This window comes from Nymphalis io, chromosome 24, assembly GCF_905147045.1.
Source record: "Nymphalis io chromosome 24, ilAglIoxx1.1, whole genome shotgun sequence".
NCBI lineage: Eukaryota > Metazoa > Arthropoda > Insecta > Lepidoptera > Nymphalidae > Nymphalis > Nymphalis io.
This window is the reverse complement of record NC_065911.1, coordinates 8,693,033-8,714,814: the sequence shown is the minus strand read 5'-3', so window position 1 is coordinate 8,714,814 and position 21,782 is coordinate 8,693,033. Positions and strand designations below refer to the sequence as shown.

The 21,782-nt window shown below is 32.7% G+C and overlaps 1 protein-coding gene across 5 annotated transcripts in view; it reads right to left on the bottom strand.

The window, feature by feature from the left end:
• LOC126777872 (transcription factor EB) overlaps window positions 1–21,782 on the bottom strand; it is a 144,888-nt gene that overhangs the window by 28,285 nt on the left and 94,821 nt on the right. For 2 of the 5 annotated variants that reach the window (XM_050501130.1, XM_050501131.1), the window contains exon 2: window positions 2,246–2,590. The exons of 1 other annotated variant lie outside the window; for it this stretch is intronic. In XM_050501130.1, the coding sequence (XP_050357087.1) occupies window positions 2,246–2,301 (56 nt within the window). In that variant the 5' untranslated portion in view covers window positions 2,302–2,590. Of the gene's footprint in view, window positions 1–2,245; window positions 2,591–15,804; window positions 15,907–21,782 lie in introns of those variants that run through there. 2 more of the 5 variants (XM_050501133.1, XM_050501132.1) reach the window with 2 other exon arrangements.

Here is a 21,782-nt window from a genome sequence, read left to right as displayed (position 1 = left end):
ACAGAAACAAATTATTTAAACAATATCTGGAAATAAAACAAAACAAACATACTTCAAACGTAATAACAAATATTTTCGAAATACTAAATCAAAGACGCAAGTTCGAAACGGTACGATCAATTAAACTTCAATGAAATTCCTATTTATGAATGAACAGGCGTAAATACGTAGCCATTATATGCAAATGTTATCGTAACATCATCTTAATTGCATGAGTTAATAGGAGCAAAATCGCTTGCATCCTGTCTTCACTAATAAGCCAGTGCAACGGATTTAATACGATAGGCCAGATTCTGATTGTTTTTGCAATATAATATATTATTCATTAGCAATATCAAGAGCCTATAGATTGTAAAAGTATCTTAAATTACAGATTCCTAATTAATCTGAAAGCGATTTTTTTAGAAGTGAATCTCCAATACTTCATCCTGTTAGGATTAAATAATAAATTAATAAGTTAAATGTAATAAGTTATGAGTAATTAAGAATGTATATATAATTGATAAGGAAAACAACGCGTGCTATAAATATTAATTGCTGTTTAATCGATTCAACTTCATGGGACTGAACTTAGTTCTTATATTACATTGTCCTACTTTTAAAACGCTTAACCGATAACGTATTTTACAATTACATTATAATATACATAAATTTTGTTCTGAATTTTAAATCAATAAAAACATGTTGTAATCTTTTAATGTCCCTGAAATAATATACCTAGCTTGATTTATCACATCAATATATATAATATTATTAATATACTTTTGAAAAATAAAACTATATATATGTATCATAAAGCAACGTTAACAATTAATTAATATTACTATTGTTAAGACGTATTGTTGAACGTTGAATAAAATAATGGTATCGAATGTGTAAGTACGGAGGAAACAGCCCGTTGTAAAAAATGAATCGTTAAGACTACGGTATCCTATTAAACGCTATACGTAAGGTCCGACTTCGGAGTAACCTTCCAATCAACGTTTCAACGCAAGATGCAGCATCAGCGATCCACACATAACTCAGCAGCGAACGATGTCTCGATCACAACAATTGTCGATAAACAGCGCTTACGTGTAGCTTTCTTTTTAATTTTGACATTTTGTCGTTGTATCTAACGACTGTTTACGCAGCAATAATTCGAAATAACTAGAAACGCGGTCCAAAGCATTTAATCGTCGCTTACGACGTCAAATTGCCGACGTACTGTAAGCATCGTGATGGGGCTGACTGCAGCGGGGGATGACGTTAACAGGAGACCACCAATAATCTAAAATATATGTAGCTATATTTGTAGTTTTATAAGCAATTATAAAATCCAATTTAAGACAATTAAACGTATAAAACTTATATAGCTTTGAATGATTTTTATTGATTGTTGCTTGTTTTACAATAAGGTTGTATTTAATAAATTAATGTCTTTTGTTCTTTTTATTTTAATTTTGTATTATATAAAAATGTCTGTACATAAAATATTTTATTATTTTGAGAATATGTCATTTGAATTTTAAAGTTGATCATAATAATAATCACCAACTAAAATTTATTTAATATTACATTGAAACAAATATTATATCCAAGTTAAAATATTTTACACGTTAAAATAAATTATTATTATCGTATTTAAGTTAATACTTTTTTTAAATTCAGTGAAATCCTTAAGTTGTGTTCTGAAACGTCGACTATTACATATTTTTATTGATTTCAAAAGAATTTTGTAATATCTATAACTTTATTATTTAATGTAAATAGTAAACTATATTTATGGCTGTGAAATTAAATAAGTCGATATCCGACTAAAACATTGCAGTAGCAATATATCGACGAAAAGATTTAAATTAAATAAGATAAGAAATAACATATGATATCATGACGAAAAACAAATATCAGTATTTAGTTTGATATGATAAAACCCAACTTAAACGATGTTAATTAAAAATTTGTATATTCAGTGATTGCAAAAAAAATGTATATAGGAAAGTTATAACTTTTAATCGATGTATTATGTATTATAATGTAACTTGTTTATCATTTTCACTGGAAATAGGGTGTTGTGTGTGTTATGTGTAAAATGTGTGTAAAAGTTTAGTAAAGGGCAATATCTTGGTGTTTTTTGCAATGCCAATGTCTATGCATATAGTGGACGATTCACTAGTTCTTGAATCATTTTGCCTTCGAGGAAGGCACCCTTTAATTTCTTCTTATATAATATAATAGTAAAATATATAAATATTAAAATACTTACTCTTTCTTATTGTTGACTACAATGACTAGCTTCACTTTCCGAGGGCCCTTGGTCATTTTGCAAATATCCTTGCAATTCTCCGCCGGGCCCTGGGACAGAATTTTTAACAGGGGAATGTTTCTTTCTAACTATCACAACAGCCCAACGGCCTCGGTCCAACGTCACCTCACTGACATATTCACTAATCGAATCCTCTTGTTCGGAAACACATCCTGTTTTATATACTAGTTTTTAACTTATAATATCACTTGAGTTCATTAATACTGATACGTACACACTCACTTCGAAATCACTGATTGCTCCAATAAATTAATTTATTACTGTCTAATCTACTGTTTCATATTGCTGTCGAAAAAAAATATATCAGTAAATTTTTGCACGAAAACGATAACACAAAACATAATAAAGGATTACGTGATATGATCGATGCATTCGATATATTTGAATCTTATATAATTATAGATAATTAGGGAAACGTAATTATTGCTGACGTGTTAAATAATTGGAGACACTTATTAGGAACTGAAAAATTTGGCCAAGCGACAAAAATATTAAGGGCTATTGATAGGATTTTCTGATTACGTAACTGGTTATGTAACGGCGTTACGGCTTAGCTTAGTGACGGCCTTTATCAAAATGGTAGATTTTGGCGGAAAATCTCATCGGAATCACGTCAAGACTCCCAGATGATGTATGATGATACATGGCGACATGTCACTGATTGTTAAGACGGTGATAACGCACTATCAGTGATAGCAGAACTTAAAGCAGGTTCAGGCAAATACTAATAATATAATATTTGAAATGTGTCTGTATATAAAACATTTTTTAAAGTATGAAAATACGTTTGCGCTAAATTTATTTTACTATAATACTGAAATTATAATTACAAATTTAGAATACTGGTAACAATCTAAAACGAGATTTGCTGGAATTATAAAAAAATATCAAGTTTCAAGCGGGCGAAGTAAAAAGAATTTCTAGTATCAGATATGTAGGGCAGCGATAAGTGTGTCGGAATTTTTTATTGTTATTTAAAATAATAAGAGCGTCATGGGTAAACGTGCAAGCCGAGATGGCCCAGTGGTAAGAACGCGTGAATCTTAACCGATGATCGTGGGTTCAAGCCCGGGCAAGCACCACTGAATTTTCATGTGCTTAATTTGTGATTATAATTCATCTCGTGCTTTACAGTGAAGGAAATCATCGTGAGGAAACCTGCATGTGTCTAATTTCACTGAAATTCTGCCACATGTGTATTCCACCAACCCGCATTGGAGCAGCGTGGTGGAATAAGCTCCAAACCTTCTCCTCAAAATGAAGAGAGGAGGCCTTTAGCTCAGCAGTGGGACATTCACAGGCTGTTACGGGTAAACGTGTCTACGTAAATGATATATTTGTCAAATAATACTACAATTATGACATCGTATATGTTACGTATAATGTATTTTTAATCTTTTAATAGCAGCTTATATAGTGAGAGACATTTGCTTTTTATAGAACATATAAAATACGCATATAACTTAACACGGTAAATGTGCGTGCAGTTTAATCTTGTTTTAATTAAAATTTTAATTTGATTAATGTATGCGTTGTCCGGAAACTAAAACAAACAATGATTTATGTTATAATTTTTTCATAATCCCGAGGCAGTATATATTGATGCAAGGAAATATAAATAGTAATATATAGTGTATATTTATTGGTGGTAGGCCTTTGAGCAGACTTCTATGTACCGCAGAACTGTTAATACTTGTACTGATGTGCATCAAGACCAAGGGGCAGGAAAGTGCAGTCAAAAATGCCGCAAAAGTAATCGTTTATATTTCTGACAATGCCTTTTACTATTGAAAGACGTAACCAAATTGTCAATCAGTCTAAAAAATATAAACGCGTTGCGAAATTATTTGTTTTTTTTTTTTTTAATACACGTGCTCAATATAAGCACGTGAAGGTTTTACGACGGTAAAAAAACTACGCGCTAATATCGATTAAAAGTAAAGCACGTTGCATACAAACTAAGTTATGTTATCTTAATCGCTAGATTACTGAGGTTTATAAATTTTCCATCGATCATTGATCTATCTAAATCCATTTTTATTGTTCCGTATGTGCGTACTTTGTAAACAATTTATAGATGTAAGCTAGACTCTACTAGGTAATGAGGAGTAACAAAATACTTTGCTTACAATAACCACGAGATAAATATTGTCGGTAGATATTACTAGCCTTGAAAGTCGGCTGACGCTGATAGGCAAGAGGACCGAATAAAAACGAATGGAAGTGAGACTTGCAATAGGGTAACAGACGATTTGACTAAAGGTATAGATTAGTATTTGTTTAAATATTTTTTAAACAGGTACGTAATACATATGTGGCAAGGTCCATATTGACGTAAACTAGAAATATATCTCTATTGCCTAGCTCTCTTAACTCGATGGGACGGCGAATTCGACGATGGAAAGCGTTCAGGAGACGAATTTTTCGACCAAAAAACCTGGAGCTTCAACTCAGTACGCAGTACGGCTGCGTTAGCGGGGCATCTAACATTGACTCACTGAAAGCAAACTATAATAAAAATTCCAAGTCCTGTAGAAAGGCATACACGAGAGCGGATGCACAGCGCATTGTACAGATTGGTCATGACCTTGTTTCGCATCCTAGGGGCTCCCGTAGCTTCTGGCGTCTGACCAAGTCTGTGCAAAGCAATTTCTGCCAACCTTCGTTGCCACCGTTCAGAAATCCGGACGGTTCGCTAGCTCACAGTCCGCAAGAGCAAGCTGATCTCCTGGCTAAACTCTTTGCCGATAATTCCGTCATCGATGATTGTAGTGCGCTGCCACCTACAATACCTTCATGTGGCCATACGATGCCTGACATCAAAATCAGGCAACGTGATGTTCGTGCGGAGCTGCAATCACTTGATGTACGGAAAGCTAGCGGTCCCGATGGAATACCAGCCATAGTGCTGAAGAAGTGCGCAGCGGAGCTGTCTCCTGTGTTAACGCGCCTGTTCCAACTTTCTCTCGCTTCGGGAAGTGTGCCGGAGGCTTGGAGAAGAGCTAATGTGCAAGCGGTTCCCAAAAAAGGGGATCGGTCTGACCCGGCAAATTATCGGCCAATAGCTATCACCTCAGTACTTTGTAAGGTGATGGAACTGATTTTAAACAACCAACTGATCCATTACCTAGAAGATCACTCTTTAATTAATGATCGTCAATACGGGTTTCGACCAAAACGGTCCACAGGTGATCTTCTAGCGTACGTAACGCACCTCTGGGGTGAAGCTATCGACAAGCATGGAGAATCGTTGGTTGTCAGCCTCGATATCTCCAAGGCTTTCGACAGGGTCTGGCACAGAAGTCTTCTCTCCAAGCTGCCGGCATATGGTCTGCCTGCTCAGCTATGCACCTGGATTGCCAGCTTCCTACACAAGCGTAGCCTTCGTGTTTTAGTTGATGGTTGCGCTTCACAATTCTATGTAGTGAATGCTGGGGTCCCCCAGGGATCTGTGCTATCTCCCACACTCTTTCTTTTGCATATCAATGATATGCTCTCTCTTGGGAACATACATTGCTATGCAGACGATAGTACAGTGCATGGTGGATACCACGGACGCGCAGTGGCTGGGCGAGCGGAAATTGAAGAGAGGCGGAAGAATCTTGTCATTGAACTCGATAGGACGTTAGAGCTCATCGTCAAATGGGGCTCTGATAATCTTGTTGAGTTTAATGCCAAGAAGACACAGGTATGCGCTCTCACGGCGAAAAAGTCAACATTTTCCCCTCTTCCCTCCCTCTGTGGTACTCCGCTGGTGATACAAAGCAAAATCGCCATGCTGGGGATTGACGTTCGCTGCGACCTTAGTCCAAGGGATTACATCGAGGCTGTTATAAAAACAGCTTCACGGAAACTCGGAGTTCTGAACAAGGTGCGGCGCTTTTTCACGCCACAACAACTGTGCCTGCTGTACAAAACACAGGTACGGTCTTGCGTGGAATATTGCTCGCACCTTTGGGATGGCTCCGCTAAGTACCTACTTGAGGCCTTGGACCGGTTGCAGCGACGTGCCGTACGCATTATTGGCGACGTAAAGGTCACAAACACCCTTGAACCTTTACAATTGCGTCGTGAGATAGCAGCACTGAGCTCTTTCTATCGACTGTATCACGGCGAGTGCTCTGAGGAATTATTCTCTCTAATTCCTGCTTCCCCCTTCCTTCTTAAGTCCACGCGAGCTGGTTCTCGATGTCACCGCCTAACTGTGACATCAATTCCATCGCGAACAAAGAAATTTGGCAACTCCTTTCTTTGTCGCACTTCCAAAAAATGGAATTCCTTACCAGCTCACGTGTTCCCCTCCTCTTACAACCCGGGTTCCTTCAAACGAGGCGTGAAGAGGCATCTTGCGGGCCGGCAAGGCGAAGGCGGCTAGTGCAGAACGTTTTTCCCGTCCGTACTGGCCGTCGTCGCGTTTGGACTCTACTACCACTTACCAACAGGTGGAGTAGAGTCATTTGCCCTCCCGGCGAATATAAAAAAAAAAAAAAGTAGTGTTTATTAAACAATAACTTTCAAGCGAATGAATGAATAAGAAGTTAAAAAAAACAACAATTTCAAACGTACAATGCTTGCCTTTTTATTACACATACATGCAGATAATAATCTAAATATAGTTGCTGAAGTTATTGTGTATCATTATATATTCATATAAATAGAACAACGAGTACGTATCGCATTTTCTGCGCAAACACAGTAATTTTATCAATCATAATACTTATTTAATACAATCAATGACAATTACGAAATCTTATTTGAGGTAATCAAGCCAACTGTTGAAGATTTTTTTTTAATGTGAAACAGTTAATAATGACAGGTAAAAACAGCCTTGAAACTGTGTTATATATGTATGTTTGTTGTGCACTGGGATATATCGCAAAAATATTAATGTATGTAATAATAATAATAATATCCTGGGACATTTTTCACACACGGCCATCTGATCCCAAATTAAGCTTGTACAAAGCTTGTGCTATGGAAACCAGACAACTGATATACTACATATACTACTTTTCTTTTTGTAAATACATACTTATATAGATAATTACACCCAGACTCAGGACAAACAGACATGTTCATGCACACAAATGTCTGTCCCGGGTGGGAATCGAACCCACAACCTTCGGCGTGAAAGGCAAGTGTTCTACCAACCACGCCAACCGGCTCGTCAGACTGTATCAGTAAAATTCCGAAAAGTTCATATAAAATACAACACAGTTTTATATTAACTACAGTTTATACTACAATATTTCAAATAATACTATTAGCTGACAAAATTAACTATTTTGAACTACATGAGCTTAGTTCTAACAAGCTGAAAAGTATTGTAAATAAAGTAGTTACAAAAATTATGACTGTTATTTAAACAAAAATATAGTAAGTACATAATAGATGCTTAAAATAAATAACGCAAATATGTCAAAAAAATCTAAAACAAAAAGAAATGCCACGATAACAGAAACGATTTATGTAGCGCCACGTACGAATGGAGTACAAACTGAAAGATAAGTAAATGACGCTGAAATCAATCAAATTGATAACATCTTTGAATACTGATAGCATTTAATATAAGCTGACGTAGCTAACCTACATTTAAAGCAGGCCACCCTCTACATGACTGCAGCTACTGATTCTGCAAATGGATACTCTTTAATTTTATTTCATTTTTGCAGTGGAAGCCTTCCGAAAGGTACCCGGGTCCCTTGGGGGTGGAACCGAGTTATGTGGGATTCCTACCCACTAAAACCACTGTGATAGCCGTCCTTAGCACGGATCGGAATGGCTGCGAGATCGTGTTGATATAACGCATCCGCGGCCTCTCCTGTGCTGTGCTGACGGTGCTGTGAGGCTGTCCTCCTCAGGATACTCTTTAACCTAATTCATTATGACTCAAGTCAATGACAAAAGTCAATTCTTATAAGATAGAATGACTACTGTTTCACGCGCAAACACGCGCATATACTATACTGATACGATTTAATAAAGTATTTGAAAGAAAATTTTTATTTTATTAATCAAGGATAATTTAACATTTGACCTACTACTTATTACGCATAATCTACATTGATTATTACAAAGATAATATTGCGGCTTTTGATACTACATCTTTGAGGAAAGATAAGTTCTATTTAAATGAGAAAGCAAAATATGTCAATATAAATGAAGCAAACGGCCATAAATAATCACCACTATCATCAAAGGAGTGTCTAATGAACAACAAGTTTAACAAATGCATTAGCAAAGAAATAGTACAAATATGTAATGTAACCGATAAGGGAATCGCAAACATCTCTGTTAATGATAAGATAATTGCATCAGAATATCTCGTACAGTATCTTGACCTACTGAAAAATCAGGACTCGTTAACGAAAATTAATAGTAAAGGAAAACGGAATTGTTAAGGCAAAGATTAACTGTCACTATCGGATATTTTAGAGTAAAACATTTTTTACGTGGAAATTATTTACAATGATGAATGAAATATGTGATATTATAAAGATAAAAAGGTACTGCATCAATTATGATCGTACACAGCAGCATTTTACCGTTTGAATCTCAATTTAAAATATCTGGGCGATTAAATAACTAGTCCTATATATTTTTAGCCAGAGTTGTTTAAGACGTTTTTAGACATTATTGAAAGATCCGAGTGTTTTAACTAATTTATAGTTGATAAAGCCGAGATCGCCCAGTGGTAAGAACGCGTGAATCTTAGCCGACGATCGTGGGTTCAAACCCGGGCAAGCACCACTGAATTTTCATGTGCTTAATTTGTGATTATAATTCATCTCGTGCTTTACGGTGAAGGAAAACATCGTGAGGAAACCTGCATGTGTCTAATTTCACTGAAATCCTGCCACATGTGTATTCTACCAACCCGCATTGGAGCAGCGTGGTGGAATAAGCTCCAAACCTTCTCCGCAAAAAGAGGAGAGGAGGCCTTTAGCCCAGCAGTGGGACATTCACAGGCTGTTACGGTTACGGTAGAGTTGATACATCACAAGATCCGAAATTTGGCTCGAACACTACAACCGGATTGATTAACTTGCTTCTATAAGTTTAGCTACTCCTAATCTCTTAGATATATCTCTAAGATATTAGCACATTACGTGTAAACAAGTGATTGAATTGAGTGCCCGATGATTGTGTAGATTTTACTATTTCAAAACGATAATTCTATCAAACAAGAAATGAAACTTAGTAAGAAAATAGTATACAGTTTTTGGACCCCAACTGTCACACAACAATTGTTATCTTTTAATATGAAAATGTTGATGTTTTATAATGGAGTAATAACTAAAAAGTTCTTTTTTTGTATAACATATTAATTGTACTTAACCTTAAATGATTTACAAAAATTAAATTAAAGGATCGAGAAAAATTCAGTAATTGTTACACTAGCGGCTAAACGCCTCCTAAGAATAATCCACTTCACTGCTTCATTGACGCGTAGACTACTTTGGTTATTTGATATCACTTCTGAGCACAACACGAAATTACAGTAAAAATTTAGTAGTAGACGCTAAGACATAAATAATTAATAATGACATTTTTAATGAATGATAATGTATGTAATTTTAAGAAAAATCTATCGTGTATATAAATAATAATTCATAGCCTGAACTATATAAATTCATATTAGTTATTAGGGTTTTAAGATCTGACATATGAACTGTTAACATTTATCTGAATAATTCAAATTTAATATTTCCATTATGATATTTTCAAAATTCTTAATATGTATTTAACTCATTATTTTAATTAATTTATTTTTAGTATATTGACAAAAAACTGTATTTATAACTTCTATGCTATTGTTTCAATATTTTTATTAATTTTATAATGTTGTATTTTATTAATTGCCATTTTTTATAATTATTACTTTTTACATTGTTGATTTATATTTCTAGTAATTTTAGAACACCTGTAGAAAAATAGGCAATTACCTAAATAATTATGATGACTTTTGACTTATTGTGTATTACTTGTTGTACCAGTGGTAATAACGCGTAAATTTTAACCGGTAATCGTGGGTTCAAGCCCGGGCAAGCACCACTGAATTTTCATGTGCTTAATTTGTGATTATAATTCATCTCGTGTTATACGATGAAGGAAAACATCGTGAAGAAACCTCCATGTGTCTAATTTCACAGAAATTCTGCCACATGTGTATTCCATCAACATCGCATTGGAGCAGCGTGGTGAAATAAGTTCCATACCTTCTACTCAAAAAGGGAGAGGAGACCTTAGCCCAGCAGTGGGACATTCACAGGCTGTTACTGTACTTGTTGGTGTTGACGAATATTAACGAATATTAACTACTTTGTCTGTTCCATTTTCAATAACCATCTATTTTGTATTTATATAATATTTTTTAAAGTCAGATCTTGAATGATTATATATACATTCATTTTAACTTCCAAATTTAAATGTTCATTGACATCTTTATTAATATTAAAATCGAGAGTCCTAAGTCAAACAAGTTAAATTATTTCCTGTTAAAAAAACTGGTACTAATCGTTACAGAGGCCACTGAAAGTGATTTATCATCAACAATCACTGGAGTTTATTATCGTGACGGGTGTCGTCGGCGACAGATTTTATTTAACATGTCCTAACTTTATCGTTATCATCAGCGATAAAAATTTAAGTTAAACCCATTCGGTATACATACGGTCAATGCCTCTCATTTTAGTTAAGACTTATATCTTTATTGGTAATTTATTGTAAACAACGATAAAGCATTGCGTTATATGTTTATTATATATTAATAATATAAGTCCTTGTTACTTTGGATAAAAATGAGATCTCTCGATTCGTCCAAAAGTTGATTGATTGCTCTACGCGTTCCTGAAGTTGAAATTAAAAAAAATTAAATACAATATATATATATATATATATATATATATATATATATATATATATATATATATATATATATATATATATATATATAATAAAGAACCTAGGTCTACTCAATCCAAAGATATGGCCGCTCATGTCGCATTTCAAAACCTTTAGTTAGAAAAAAACAAAAACCGTAAATTTGTTGTTTAAAAAAAGTAATTAAAAAAAGCCTAAATATTAAAATAACCTGGTAAATCTTTCAATATTGTGTTGCGGTACGGCACCCTTAGTGCGCGAATCTAAATCGCACTTGTCCAGTTTTTATATATCCATAACTGAAATTCATAGCCATAATATATGCAATGCATGGGACATATGACAGAATACTGTTAGTGTGTTCTTTTCTGTATTGAATTTATTTCTGCTTTCTTTCGTATACTGCCAATACTTAATTGAGTATTTTTTAAGATTAATAGAAAGCAAGTTATAATGACGAAGCAAACCAATGCATTATCTAATACACAATGCATTTACAATTAATTTAAGTTAAAATTAAACAGAAATATACAGTACCAAAAAGTATCACTTTATCGTTCATATTATAAAAACAAAACGAGAAGTTATACTATCAATCTCAAAATGTGAAATTTCACAATGTCATATATTTCAAAAGGAGGCATTTTCAAGAATTATGCTTTGTATATTTTAAATATTTTGTCATATAATTTGCTTACTCAACCATTTATTGTTTTAATATTTGTAGCTTATATTCAATAAAGTGTAAGTGTAACCCACAAAGTTACACTTCGATACCACATATATAGTAACCCACACAAAATAAACGTGGCATATAACAAAACAGGTATCGGTATTATCTGCATACTTACATTTATGTTAATATTTGTATATAGCTTACACAGTTAATTGCAGTATAGTTTATTTGAAATATGTCACATTACAAGTGAGCAAATAGAGATTGATAAAAAAAAAATTCTAGAAATAACTAGTAATTATGTATTGAAAGATACGGTAGTTATGACATTGTTCTATGTACGACACAGGCAGAAGGGAGGTAACATCTTAGTTACCAAGGTTGGTGACGCGTTGGCGATTTAAGGAATGGTTAATACTTCGCCAATGTCTATGGACGGTAGTCACCACTGACCATCAGGTGGCCTATTGGCCTATCCGCCTACTTATGATTTATAAAATACATAAAAATAACAATATAGTGCATTTCCACTGAAATAGATATTCAGCTATTTATCAAAAACCAGACTACGTTGTTTCAGTGTACATCGTCAGTTTTTTATTTTTCCAAATGCTTTAGATTAAATGACACTTCGTCGTCAGAATCTTGGCGTATCACGAAATTAAAAGAAATAATCATTTCGCGAACGGTAACATGCGCAATCTTAAATTTCATCTACAGAAATATATATTTGAAATTTGTCATTGCGTTACTTTATTATAAAGTAAAGTATTATATTTTAATTAAAACATATGTTGTCTTACTTATTCTAAACAAATATAAAGAAGTAATCAAACGAAAATAAGATATTCTTCAAGAATTGAGGCCAGAGTTTTCACTTTTACTAGATGTGGAGCTTTTCTGTAAGAATGTATTAGAACTCAGCGTAGAACACGATCGTGAAATGGAAAGTTAACTAATGCTGTAATTATGACTTTTAACCAACTTTTTAAGTCAGTTTACAATATTTCCCGAGTAAGAGTAAGTTAATTCTTACAGAAGCACTAACAATTAAAGATAGTTAGATTGGTTTAAGTTTATGGTTATTGTTTCACTTCTAAGGGTAGACTAACTTCTTTCAATATATAGGCATTGATTAGATGTACAAATTCATTTTCAAACCGCACTTATAAATTCTCAATTATTGCGTTTCACTATATACAATACAACTCTTAAGGTTTATAATTTAAAATATGATATCGTAGCTTGTAGCTCTTGGTAAATTTCATTTCGTAGCAAGTCGTAGCTAGGTCAATAAGGCCTATCGTAGACATACATTTTTCATCACTTACGAGTATATCAATAACACTACATAAGCCATTTTTCTATTTGTATTTGCTGGATATGTTTAGACATTACGTAAATGATATTATCGTAATATTGTGATTAATAAGCGTTCATTTGTACATTCAACAAATATGATAAGATGTGAAAGATTGTGAAAGATAATTTTATAGGACAGAAAATTTTACCAGTCACCATTAAATTAATCAGCAAATTGGCTATCTGTTTTATAATTTTATCTTAATTTTTTTTTTAAATTGGATGTCTTCTTTTCGCTTAATCTTACATTTTAGGGGGCTAACTGTACCATTGTAAAACATTTCAATGTAGCTAATTCTATTTAAAACCATTTGAAATTATTACTAAAACACAAATAATTTCATCATAACATCGTAAAATATTCTATTAACAACTTAACACGTGTTAATAAAAGAAAACTTGTTAATTTTCCATTTACGGAGACGCAGCTTAATTTTGCCTCTGACATATCAAGTATTTGATTCCTTGGCTTAAAATGGCGTTGTGAAACTAGAAAGATTATACTGTTATTCTTTCGAGATAAAAACATCATTCTAATCTGTATGTTTCGAGATATCAAGTATGTGATAGATTGTCGATGTTATTTCAAGGTGAATTGTAGTCATAGAGATTTACCTTGCTAAATTTTGTATTTTAATTTAATATATTATTTTAAAGTTTTTATTGACTTAAAACATATATTATAGTAAAAAAATATAAGCCATTCTACACACCGACATCGCAAACCAATATTTTGTCACTTGTGCCTGTTCGTATATTTTTCAAACCGGAAAACAGAAATACAGACCCTTCTTGACGGTTAAATATCAGATAGAGATAATCTTTGAATTGCGGCAATTAGGAAAGTTATTAATGTTTTGCTGTAGGACAGTTTTCATTACAAATTAATAATATTTTAATATTTTATAATACAACGAAAAATTGTGATTACAATTAGAGTTTTGGCAGCTAGGTCTTAATTACTTAACAACAATAAACCCATACGATACATCAATAATTAAATTCAAATGTAAGTTATAATACATAAATATTGAAAAGAATAAGGTAATATAATAAACAAATGAAATTACAACATCATGAATAATATTTGAAAGAAATCAGCGTTTAATCATGACTTAGTTACAAGATAACTGAAAAACTTTGTTGAAATTATCAATATTTACATAGTATTACAGTAACTAAAATGCAAAATGTATACAATGTAATCTCTGATGATGTAAAGAGGCAACTCTCGATTTTATTCTAAGGCTAAAGCCAATAGAAGAAGAGATATGGACCGCGACGAATCGTGAAACAGTCCATCTTAAACGTAAGCAAGTTAACCTTTATGCTATAAAAACTCTTATTAAAGTAATTATAGAGTACATATTAGAATAAAAAAATAATCTATTTGAACAATTCGTCTTAATAACAACAAGTGAGCAATAAAGCGGACCGTCAAAAATTGAACATTTTAAAGGAATTATATAATCAGCGTCCTCGGCGCGACATTTCCATTAACGTCAATTGTGTTGAGAATTATGGCGATTTGTTTGAGTGCCCGTAAGTAGCGATGGAAGAATGTCCAATAATTACTTGTAATTTTTAAACTCGTGTTCTTTAAGAAAATTTCCATTCTTAATTCAAATGGATATGAGAATCTTAAGACCTAAAAACATCGTAAGTTGTTAAAAATTCGTTGAGATTAAGATTTATAGTGTCAATCATTCGAGTACTTAAGAGTATCTTTCAAGATAAGGTGCTATCATTCGAACGTATCTTAGGATATAGGTCTAAGATTCTTGAATTCTGTTCAAACGCAGATTTTATAACTTAATTTAATATAAAGTAGATTTATTATCGATTTTAAAACTAATAATATCCTTATATGTTAAGCATTCCTGATGTTATATGAAGTATCATTTACTGACAATTTTTAAGAAACCTTATTAGATACGACAAAAAAGTAACGTACAAATTGTTTAGTCAAATAAAAAAAACCATTGAAAGATGTGTCGAACGGAATGAGGTCAGCTGAATTAAGTGACTGCGAAGACAAGCATGAAACTAGACAAGGCTGAGCAAAAAATTCAAAACCATGCAAGTGGAAAACATTACAAGATTGTTCTTGTAAATGGCGAATTAAAATTGACGTTTAAGAGAATGCAGAGTATACTAATTACCTTAAACCTTTTCTTAAAAAAATTAATATTCAGTTTACTTTTTAAATGCAAATAATTAATTGACACTACACGATATTTAATTTATTACCTTACACATATGCGTCAGCAATGGGAAAAAGAATGTTATGTCCCTTGTGCTTATAATTAGATTGGCTCAATCACTTCAAACCGACACACAATACACAGTATTTTTGTTTGGCAGTAGCATAACTGATAAGTGATTTGTACCTTATTTCAATTAGATAAATAAAATATTCAGATCATGTGTACATTGACTGATGTTTATGCGAAATAATTTAAATGATAACACTGAAAATCCTTAAGATCCTTTAGATGATAACGTACTTCACTAGATCATGTTTCTGACACGGTTTAACGTTGATCTAAATAAATGCAAATCGATAAGATTTTCTTACTTACAAACGTCATTTAAGTTATATTTATTCACAACAACAGTTAAAGAAATAAATATGGCTATAAATATATCTAACACCGTAAGACGCGTTACGTTACGTCAAGTCACGTCAAGAGACCGAGTAGTACTGATTATTATGGTGTATTATCATGAAAAATGTTATACAAATAAACGCTTGACAATGATAATAGACTTCGATAGTGCGAGTGTATCGTTTACTACGACTGCATGTTAATTGATTGAATAATAAGCTATTGAAAATTCAAGATAAGGTAATATTTTATAACAGAAAGTGTTTATATAAGCTCAATTTTTAATATTAATTAAAAAATCTAAAGATTTATTTCTTGTTTATTTGATAATATTTACTTAATGTTAAATAAATTTCGTATTAGTATTTTAAAGCGGCTTTTTTATCGTAAGACATCAATGTATATTAAAATGTCAATTATAAAAATTATACCAATTTACAAGCTTGTCTGTAGAAAATATGGATCATGGCTGAAATAGGTTTCTGTTTATGTTATACTGGGTACCGAATTGGAAAAACGTGAGTAGGTTTACTCAGGTGTATATAAATGTTGTCATAAATTTTAATATATTTATGTGCTTATCCGTATTGGGAAAGAGTGATGGTTGAAGCTTCTCATTTTTCGTAACAGAAAACGCTTTCGCTCCGCAGTGGGACATTCATGACGAACTAGTTAGCCGAGCTACGATTTATTCGGGAGTATACTTTTTAAATTACAATATTTTCTTCTTCGGAAAATATTTATATTTTTTAAACGACATTACAAGTGTTCGAATTTGCACACATAACATTAAGCAGTAACTTGTTTGCATCGAGATTATTACACAAATAATTTAAGAGCGTGCAACTACAATGTAATTTAATTGAATTTTTTTTTGCGTTAAGAATATATCAATAGAGGTTGATTTCTTATCATCACAGTAACCCAAAAATTGGCTGGAAGTGATTGCTTATTGGGATAAGTCCGCCTTTATACACTTTTTCATTTACATGTAAATGGATAAAAACAAAAGTATAAAATGGTACATATAGCTTATTTGGTACGTGTCAAATTTTAAGTATGAATTGTGGTACGTTTCTATGTGAAATCTTATTGTCTAAATTTCTTTATTTAAATATATGACACCAAACAATAATTAAAAAATACCAATAATATACCAAAAATATTACATACAGACACACTTATCTAATACTGTGGGGTAGTTTTTACTGTGACCTTTAAAATAATTTGAATTCGTTATAAATTCCAAGCTACATCTTACGGTGAGTTACGAGATAAAGTAACCAAACGGTAATCAATCATAATGACGCTGTAATATGTTAACAGGTAAGTTGTTTCACGCTGTTAAATATATGTTACATTAAACAGACGTGGAATACATTTTTGAAGCTATATTAAAATGATGAGAAATAATATGATGGACGTCATTAGTTATTTTGCAATCTTTATTTATATCACCTTAATTTTACAGTTTTCTACATATCATAAAATGTAAGCGTTATTTTTTTATTATTTTAGAAATGCTGATGGCCATATTGTCTACTTGAGTGGTCACATCTTAACCCACAGATATCGAAGCCGTTAGAAGTATGACCAACTACTAAACCGCCAATGCGCAGCAACCCCCACTTTCACTTGTGGTAGGGCTTTGTACAAGCTCGTCTGGGTAGGTACCATCTACTCATCAGATATTCTACCGCAAAACAGCAGCACTTAGTTTTGTTGTGTTCCGGTTTCAAGGGTGAGTGAGCCAGTGTTATTACAGGCACAAGGGACATAACATTTTAGTTCCCAAGGCTGGTGGCGTATTGGCTATGTAAGCGATGGTAACATTTCTTACAATGCCAATGGGCAAAAAAAAACAATATAAAAGCTATTAATAAAACTATAAACAAACTAACATAACTATACATAATGTCTAGTTGTTGAGCTGCTGGCTTATACTGTAGATCCCGACTTAATAGATTTAAAACCCAGATAAAATGGTTTGTAACAACATTAAAAGTGGCGTTGCAACAAATGTCATAGCTTTCTAGTTACGTTTATAAAATTGTAATATTTATTATTAATGTACGTAATCAAGTTATATTTTTAATAGCGATTTCGTAATGAAACGCAATTAATATGTTATCCATTTATTTATTATGTTAATTGTAGTATTTGTTTTTATACTTTCATGTGGTAAATGGTATGAACAACAGTTGGACTGTTTAGAGACTTGGCTATTCCTTGTAGCATAATCTTTGCCTTGATTCCCTTCTCCCATCTATATAAATATGATTAATAAAATAATAATAATCAATTTTATTTTATTTCTTAAAATTATCAACTAAAAATTTGAAAACTGATGCTTGCTATAGGAATCCTTGTTGAAAAACCTATTACCTATATCCTTTTTTATATTCTTAAAAATACTCCCCATCTCCTTGCGAATCAAATGACGTCATGTGTGGTTATGTCATCAAAAATAAAATCGTGTTCACGTAGACATCTTGATTATAGTTTTTATAAGCTTATGTTATCAATTATAATGCTTTGCATATAAATTGATAGTGTAATACGTCATTTTTATATCGAATAGGTCTTTTTATATCGAATCGTATTGGCAAATGGACCTGATGGTGTGTGGTCACCGCCCAGACATACGCACTGTGAGAAATATTAATCAACATTTATATCGCCAATGCGTCACTAAACTGGGAACTAAGATGTAAACCCTTAAGCCTGTAGATACACTGGCTCACTTACCCTTCAAATCTGAACACAACATTACAAATATGAGGCGCCAGAATACAATAGGAGCTGTTGGTACCTACCTTGCTTAAAGCCTCTATATAAATAATATCTATCACCAATTTTAAAACAAATAAAATGATCATTGTAATTACATTTTAGAAAATATATCGAAAGTGAAAACGTGTTAATAAATTGAGTCATTTTTCGAGTAACATTTATATAAGATAAAGGTAGCAGATAAGACAAAAATAAAATAGCTTGCAAGTGTAACAGAAGATCAGTATCTGTTTTATATAAATAAACTATCTTCCGTCCACTGCACCCACGTGTGAGAAGCGGGGTGTTACAGAGCCTCTGTGTTAAATCACGATATAAGATACCTCATTTTCAAATTACAAGCAAATCCGTTCAGTACTTCTTGCATGAAAGGGTAATAAATATCCAACCCCAGAAACTTTTGCGTTTATTATTAGATGTATTATTATCAATTAGTAAAAACACAATCAGTCAGTTCGATTAAATACCCATCAGTAATTCTAACATGAATACCAAATGATTGTTTAACAAAAGAAACTAAGAAACTATTCTTTCCTTATAGGTACAACGGTGGTGTCTTCAAATCCAGAATAAGCAAGTTTCTTCTAGGTAAGCCTGCTACATCCTAGACCGTGTCGATACTTAAGATCATACAAGTCAACGGTTAAACGCTGGCCTATTAAGTGTAAAAAAATATATATGTCCCAGTAAGTACAACTCGAAAATTGCAATTTCAATCCCAGGCGAGCACGACTGTCTACTATTGATTTATTAACGAAATACTAATGTTTTACTGTTGAGCGAATACTTTCTCGTTAAGGATAACGAAACAGCTTATTCTATCACGCAGCAAGAAAAAATATCAGGGACTCGAAATATCATTTGCAAACCACTATTTTCCTACACTATTTTCCTTAACTTTTTTTTTTTTATATATTTGCCGGGAGTGCAAATGACTCTACTCCACCTGATGGTAAGTGGTAGTAGAGTCCAAACGCGACGACGGCCAGTACAGACGGGAAAAACGTTCTGCACTAGCCGCTTTCGCCTTGCCGCCTTGAAAGATGCCTCTTCACGCCTCGTTTGAAGGAACCCGGGTTGTAAGAGGAGGGGAACACGTGAGCTGGTAAGGAATTCCATTTTTTGGAAGTGCGACAAAGAAAGGAGTTGCCAAATTTCTTAGTTCTCAAAAACTGCGATAAATAGGTTAGTACCTTTTAATCGTTTGTCAACCGGTATTTTGTTGTTTATTTTTCATCATTATCACTAGAAAAATTTAAATCACATATCTAAACATGCAAATTCATTGTTTTTCCTAAATTTTTAATAATGATTAAAGTCAAATTTCGACCACTCAGCTTTAAACTCCTACAAATCTGAATCTTCAAATATTGATTGATTTTCAAAATTTCCTACTAAATAAAACGTGGAAAACGTAGTCTCGTCTGTCTATAGAGATTATCTGATATTTACAATCACTTGACCTTCAAAAATAAACTCAACATAACACGTAAATGTTTATCGCCGTTGATTTAACTTATTTTCTCAAACCACGAACGATCACTCAAAAAATCATTCTTTATCTAGACTTCAACGTTACAAGATAAGATTCACAAACTTAGTAATTAAACTTACTAACTAGATAATGCTCAGTACGCGACTTTGTTTATTTAGTTGATTTTCTGTGTTATAGGTCTACACACTTACTTTACTTAGGACTTTGTGTAACTTATGACATATATACCACCAAACAGCAATACTGAGCATTGTTGTGTTCTGTTTTATAAACCGGAGCCTGTGTAAAGAATGGTTAAAATTAAGGCACCAATGTCTATGTAAGCAAAAATGACAATTAGGTAGACCCTTTGACTTTTTTAATTGTATATAAAAAGAAAATGAATTGATGCTAAATATGTAGCATCGCCTGTCATATCGCAGAAAAATCGGCGACGTCACGTCACACTTGTTGATTAGTTCATCTGAGGAACACGTTTGAAATGGTAGACGTTGACAAAAACTTGCATTATCAATATATCTGACAGGTTTCAATTCTATAGCTGTTTTCCTAGATAGATAACATGTTCAATAGATTGTAAAGTACTTAAAAACTTCTTTTAATTGTATTTTTAGTGGTGCCTTGTTCCAACAACAGGGTTAATAAACTTAATCAATATGATCTCAAATACAATGATATTGTTATTAAATGTTATAGTTTAATTATTTAATGATGAATGCTCGATAAGTACAACGTTCAACAGTCGAAACTGTCTCCAAAAAATCTTACTTTGTCAAGCATTCTTCGATAACTAACATAAGTAAATATAGACCGTTTAATAAAATAAAACATTATTATTAACGCTTCCAAGCTTACACTTACGGCTTATTTAATATTGAAATATTGACGAACACATATCTATTAAAAATATATACATACAGACACCATATAAAGTGATTATTTATGAATATGATAGCTATACATAACAAGGTTTAACTATATGACACATAAATATAAAATTTGAAAAAGACGTAAATTTTAGGCTCACAAAGAAAGGATTTTGAGAAATTTCAATTTTCAGGTGCCGAGTTGTTCAATATTCAACTTTATTTAGACCATCAGTATTTTCCAAACCAAGGCCTAACGTAAACTGCTAATAGCTATATAAAATTTTAACACATGTAATGTATTACATAAGAGATTTACTTAAGACTCGACTCAGTCACGAGAGGTCTGCGAAGCGGGCAGTCACGACTGTATTATGTGTCTTCTAGTGTACCCTCACTGTATGTGATAAGTAATTGTTTAAGAATATCATAGATTTACGCGTTGACGTCAGGTGGTAATTCTTGTTACTTGGTTATAATTTTTTTTAAATACATAGGAGTAGAGATAAACAAACCTTAAATGTACTTATTCCATGCGATTTGCTTAAAGCTATGCTTTATTTTGCACTACAAATAGTTCTCGATTATTATATCTTTTTTTACGTTATAGGTGGACAGGCAAATTGGCCGCCTTTATGTTGAGTGGTCACCACCGTCAATAGACGTTGGTGATGTCAGCAATATTAATCATTCCTTACATCGCCAATGCCACCAACCTTGGGAACGAAGATGTTATGTTCATTGTGCCTGTCATTACACTGGCTCATTCTCCTTTCAAACCGGAACGGAATTA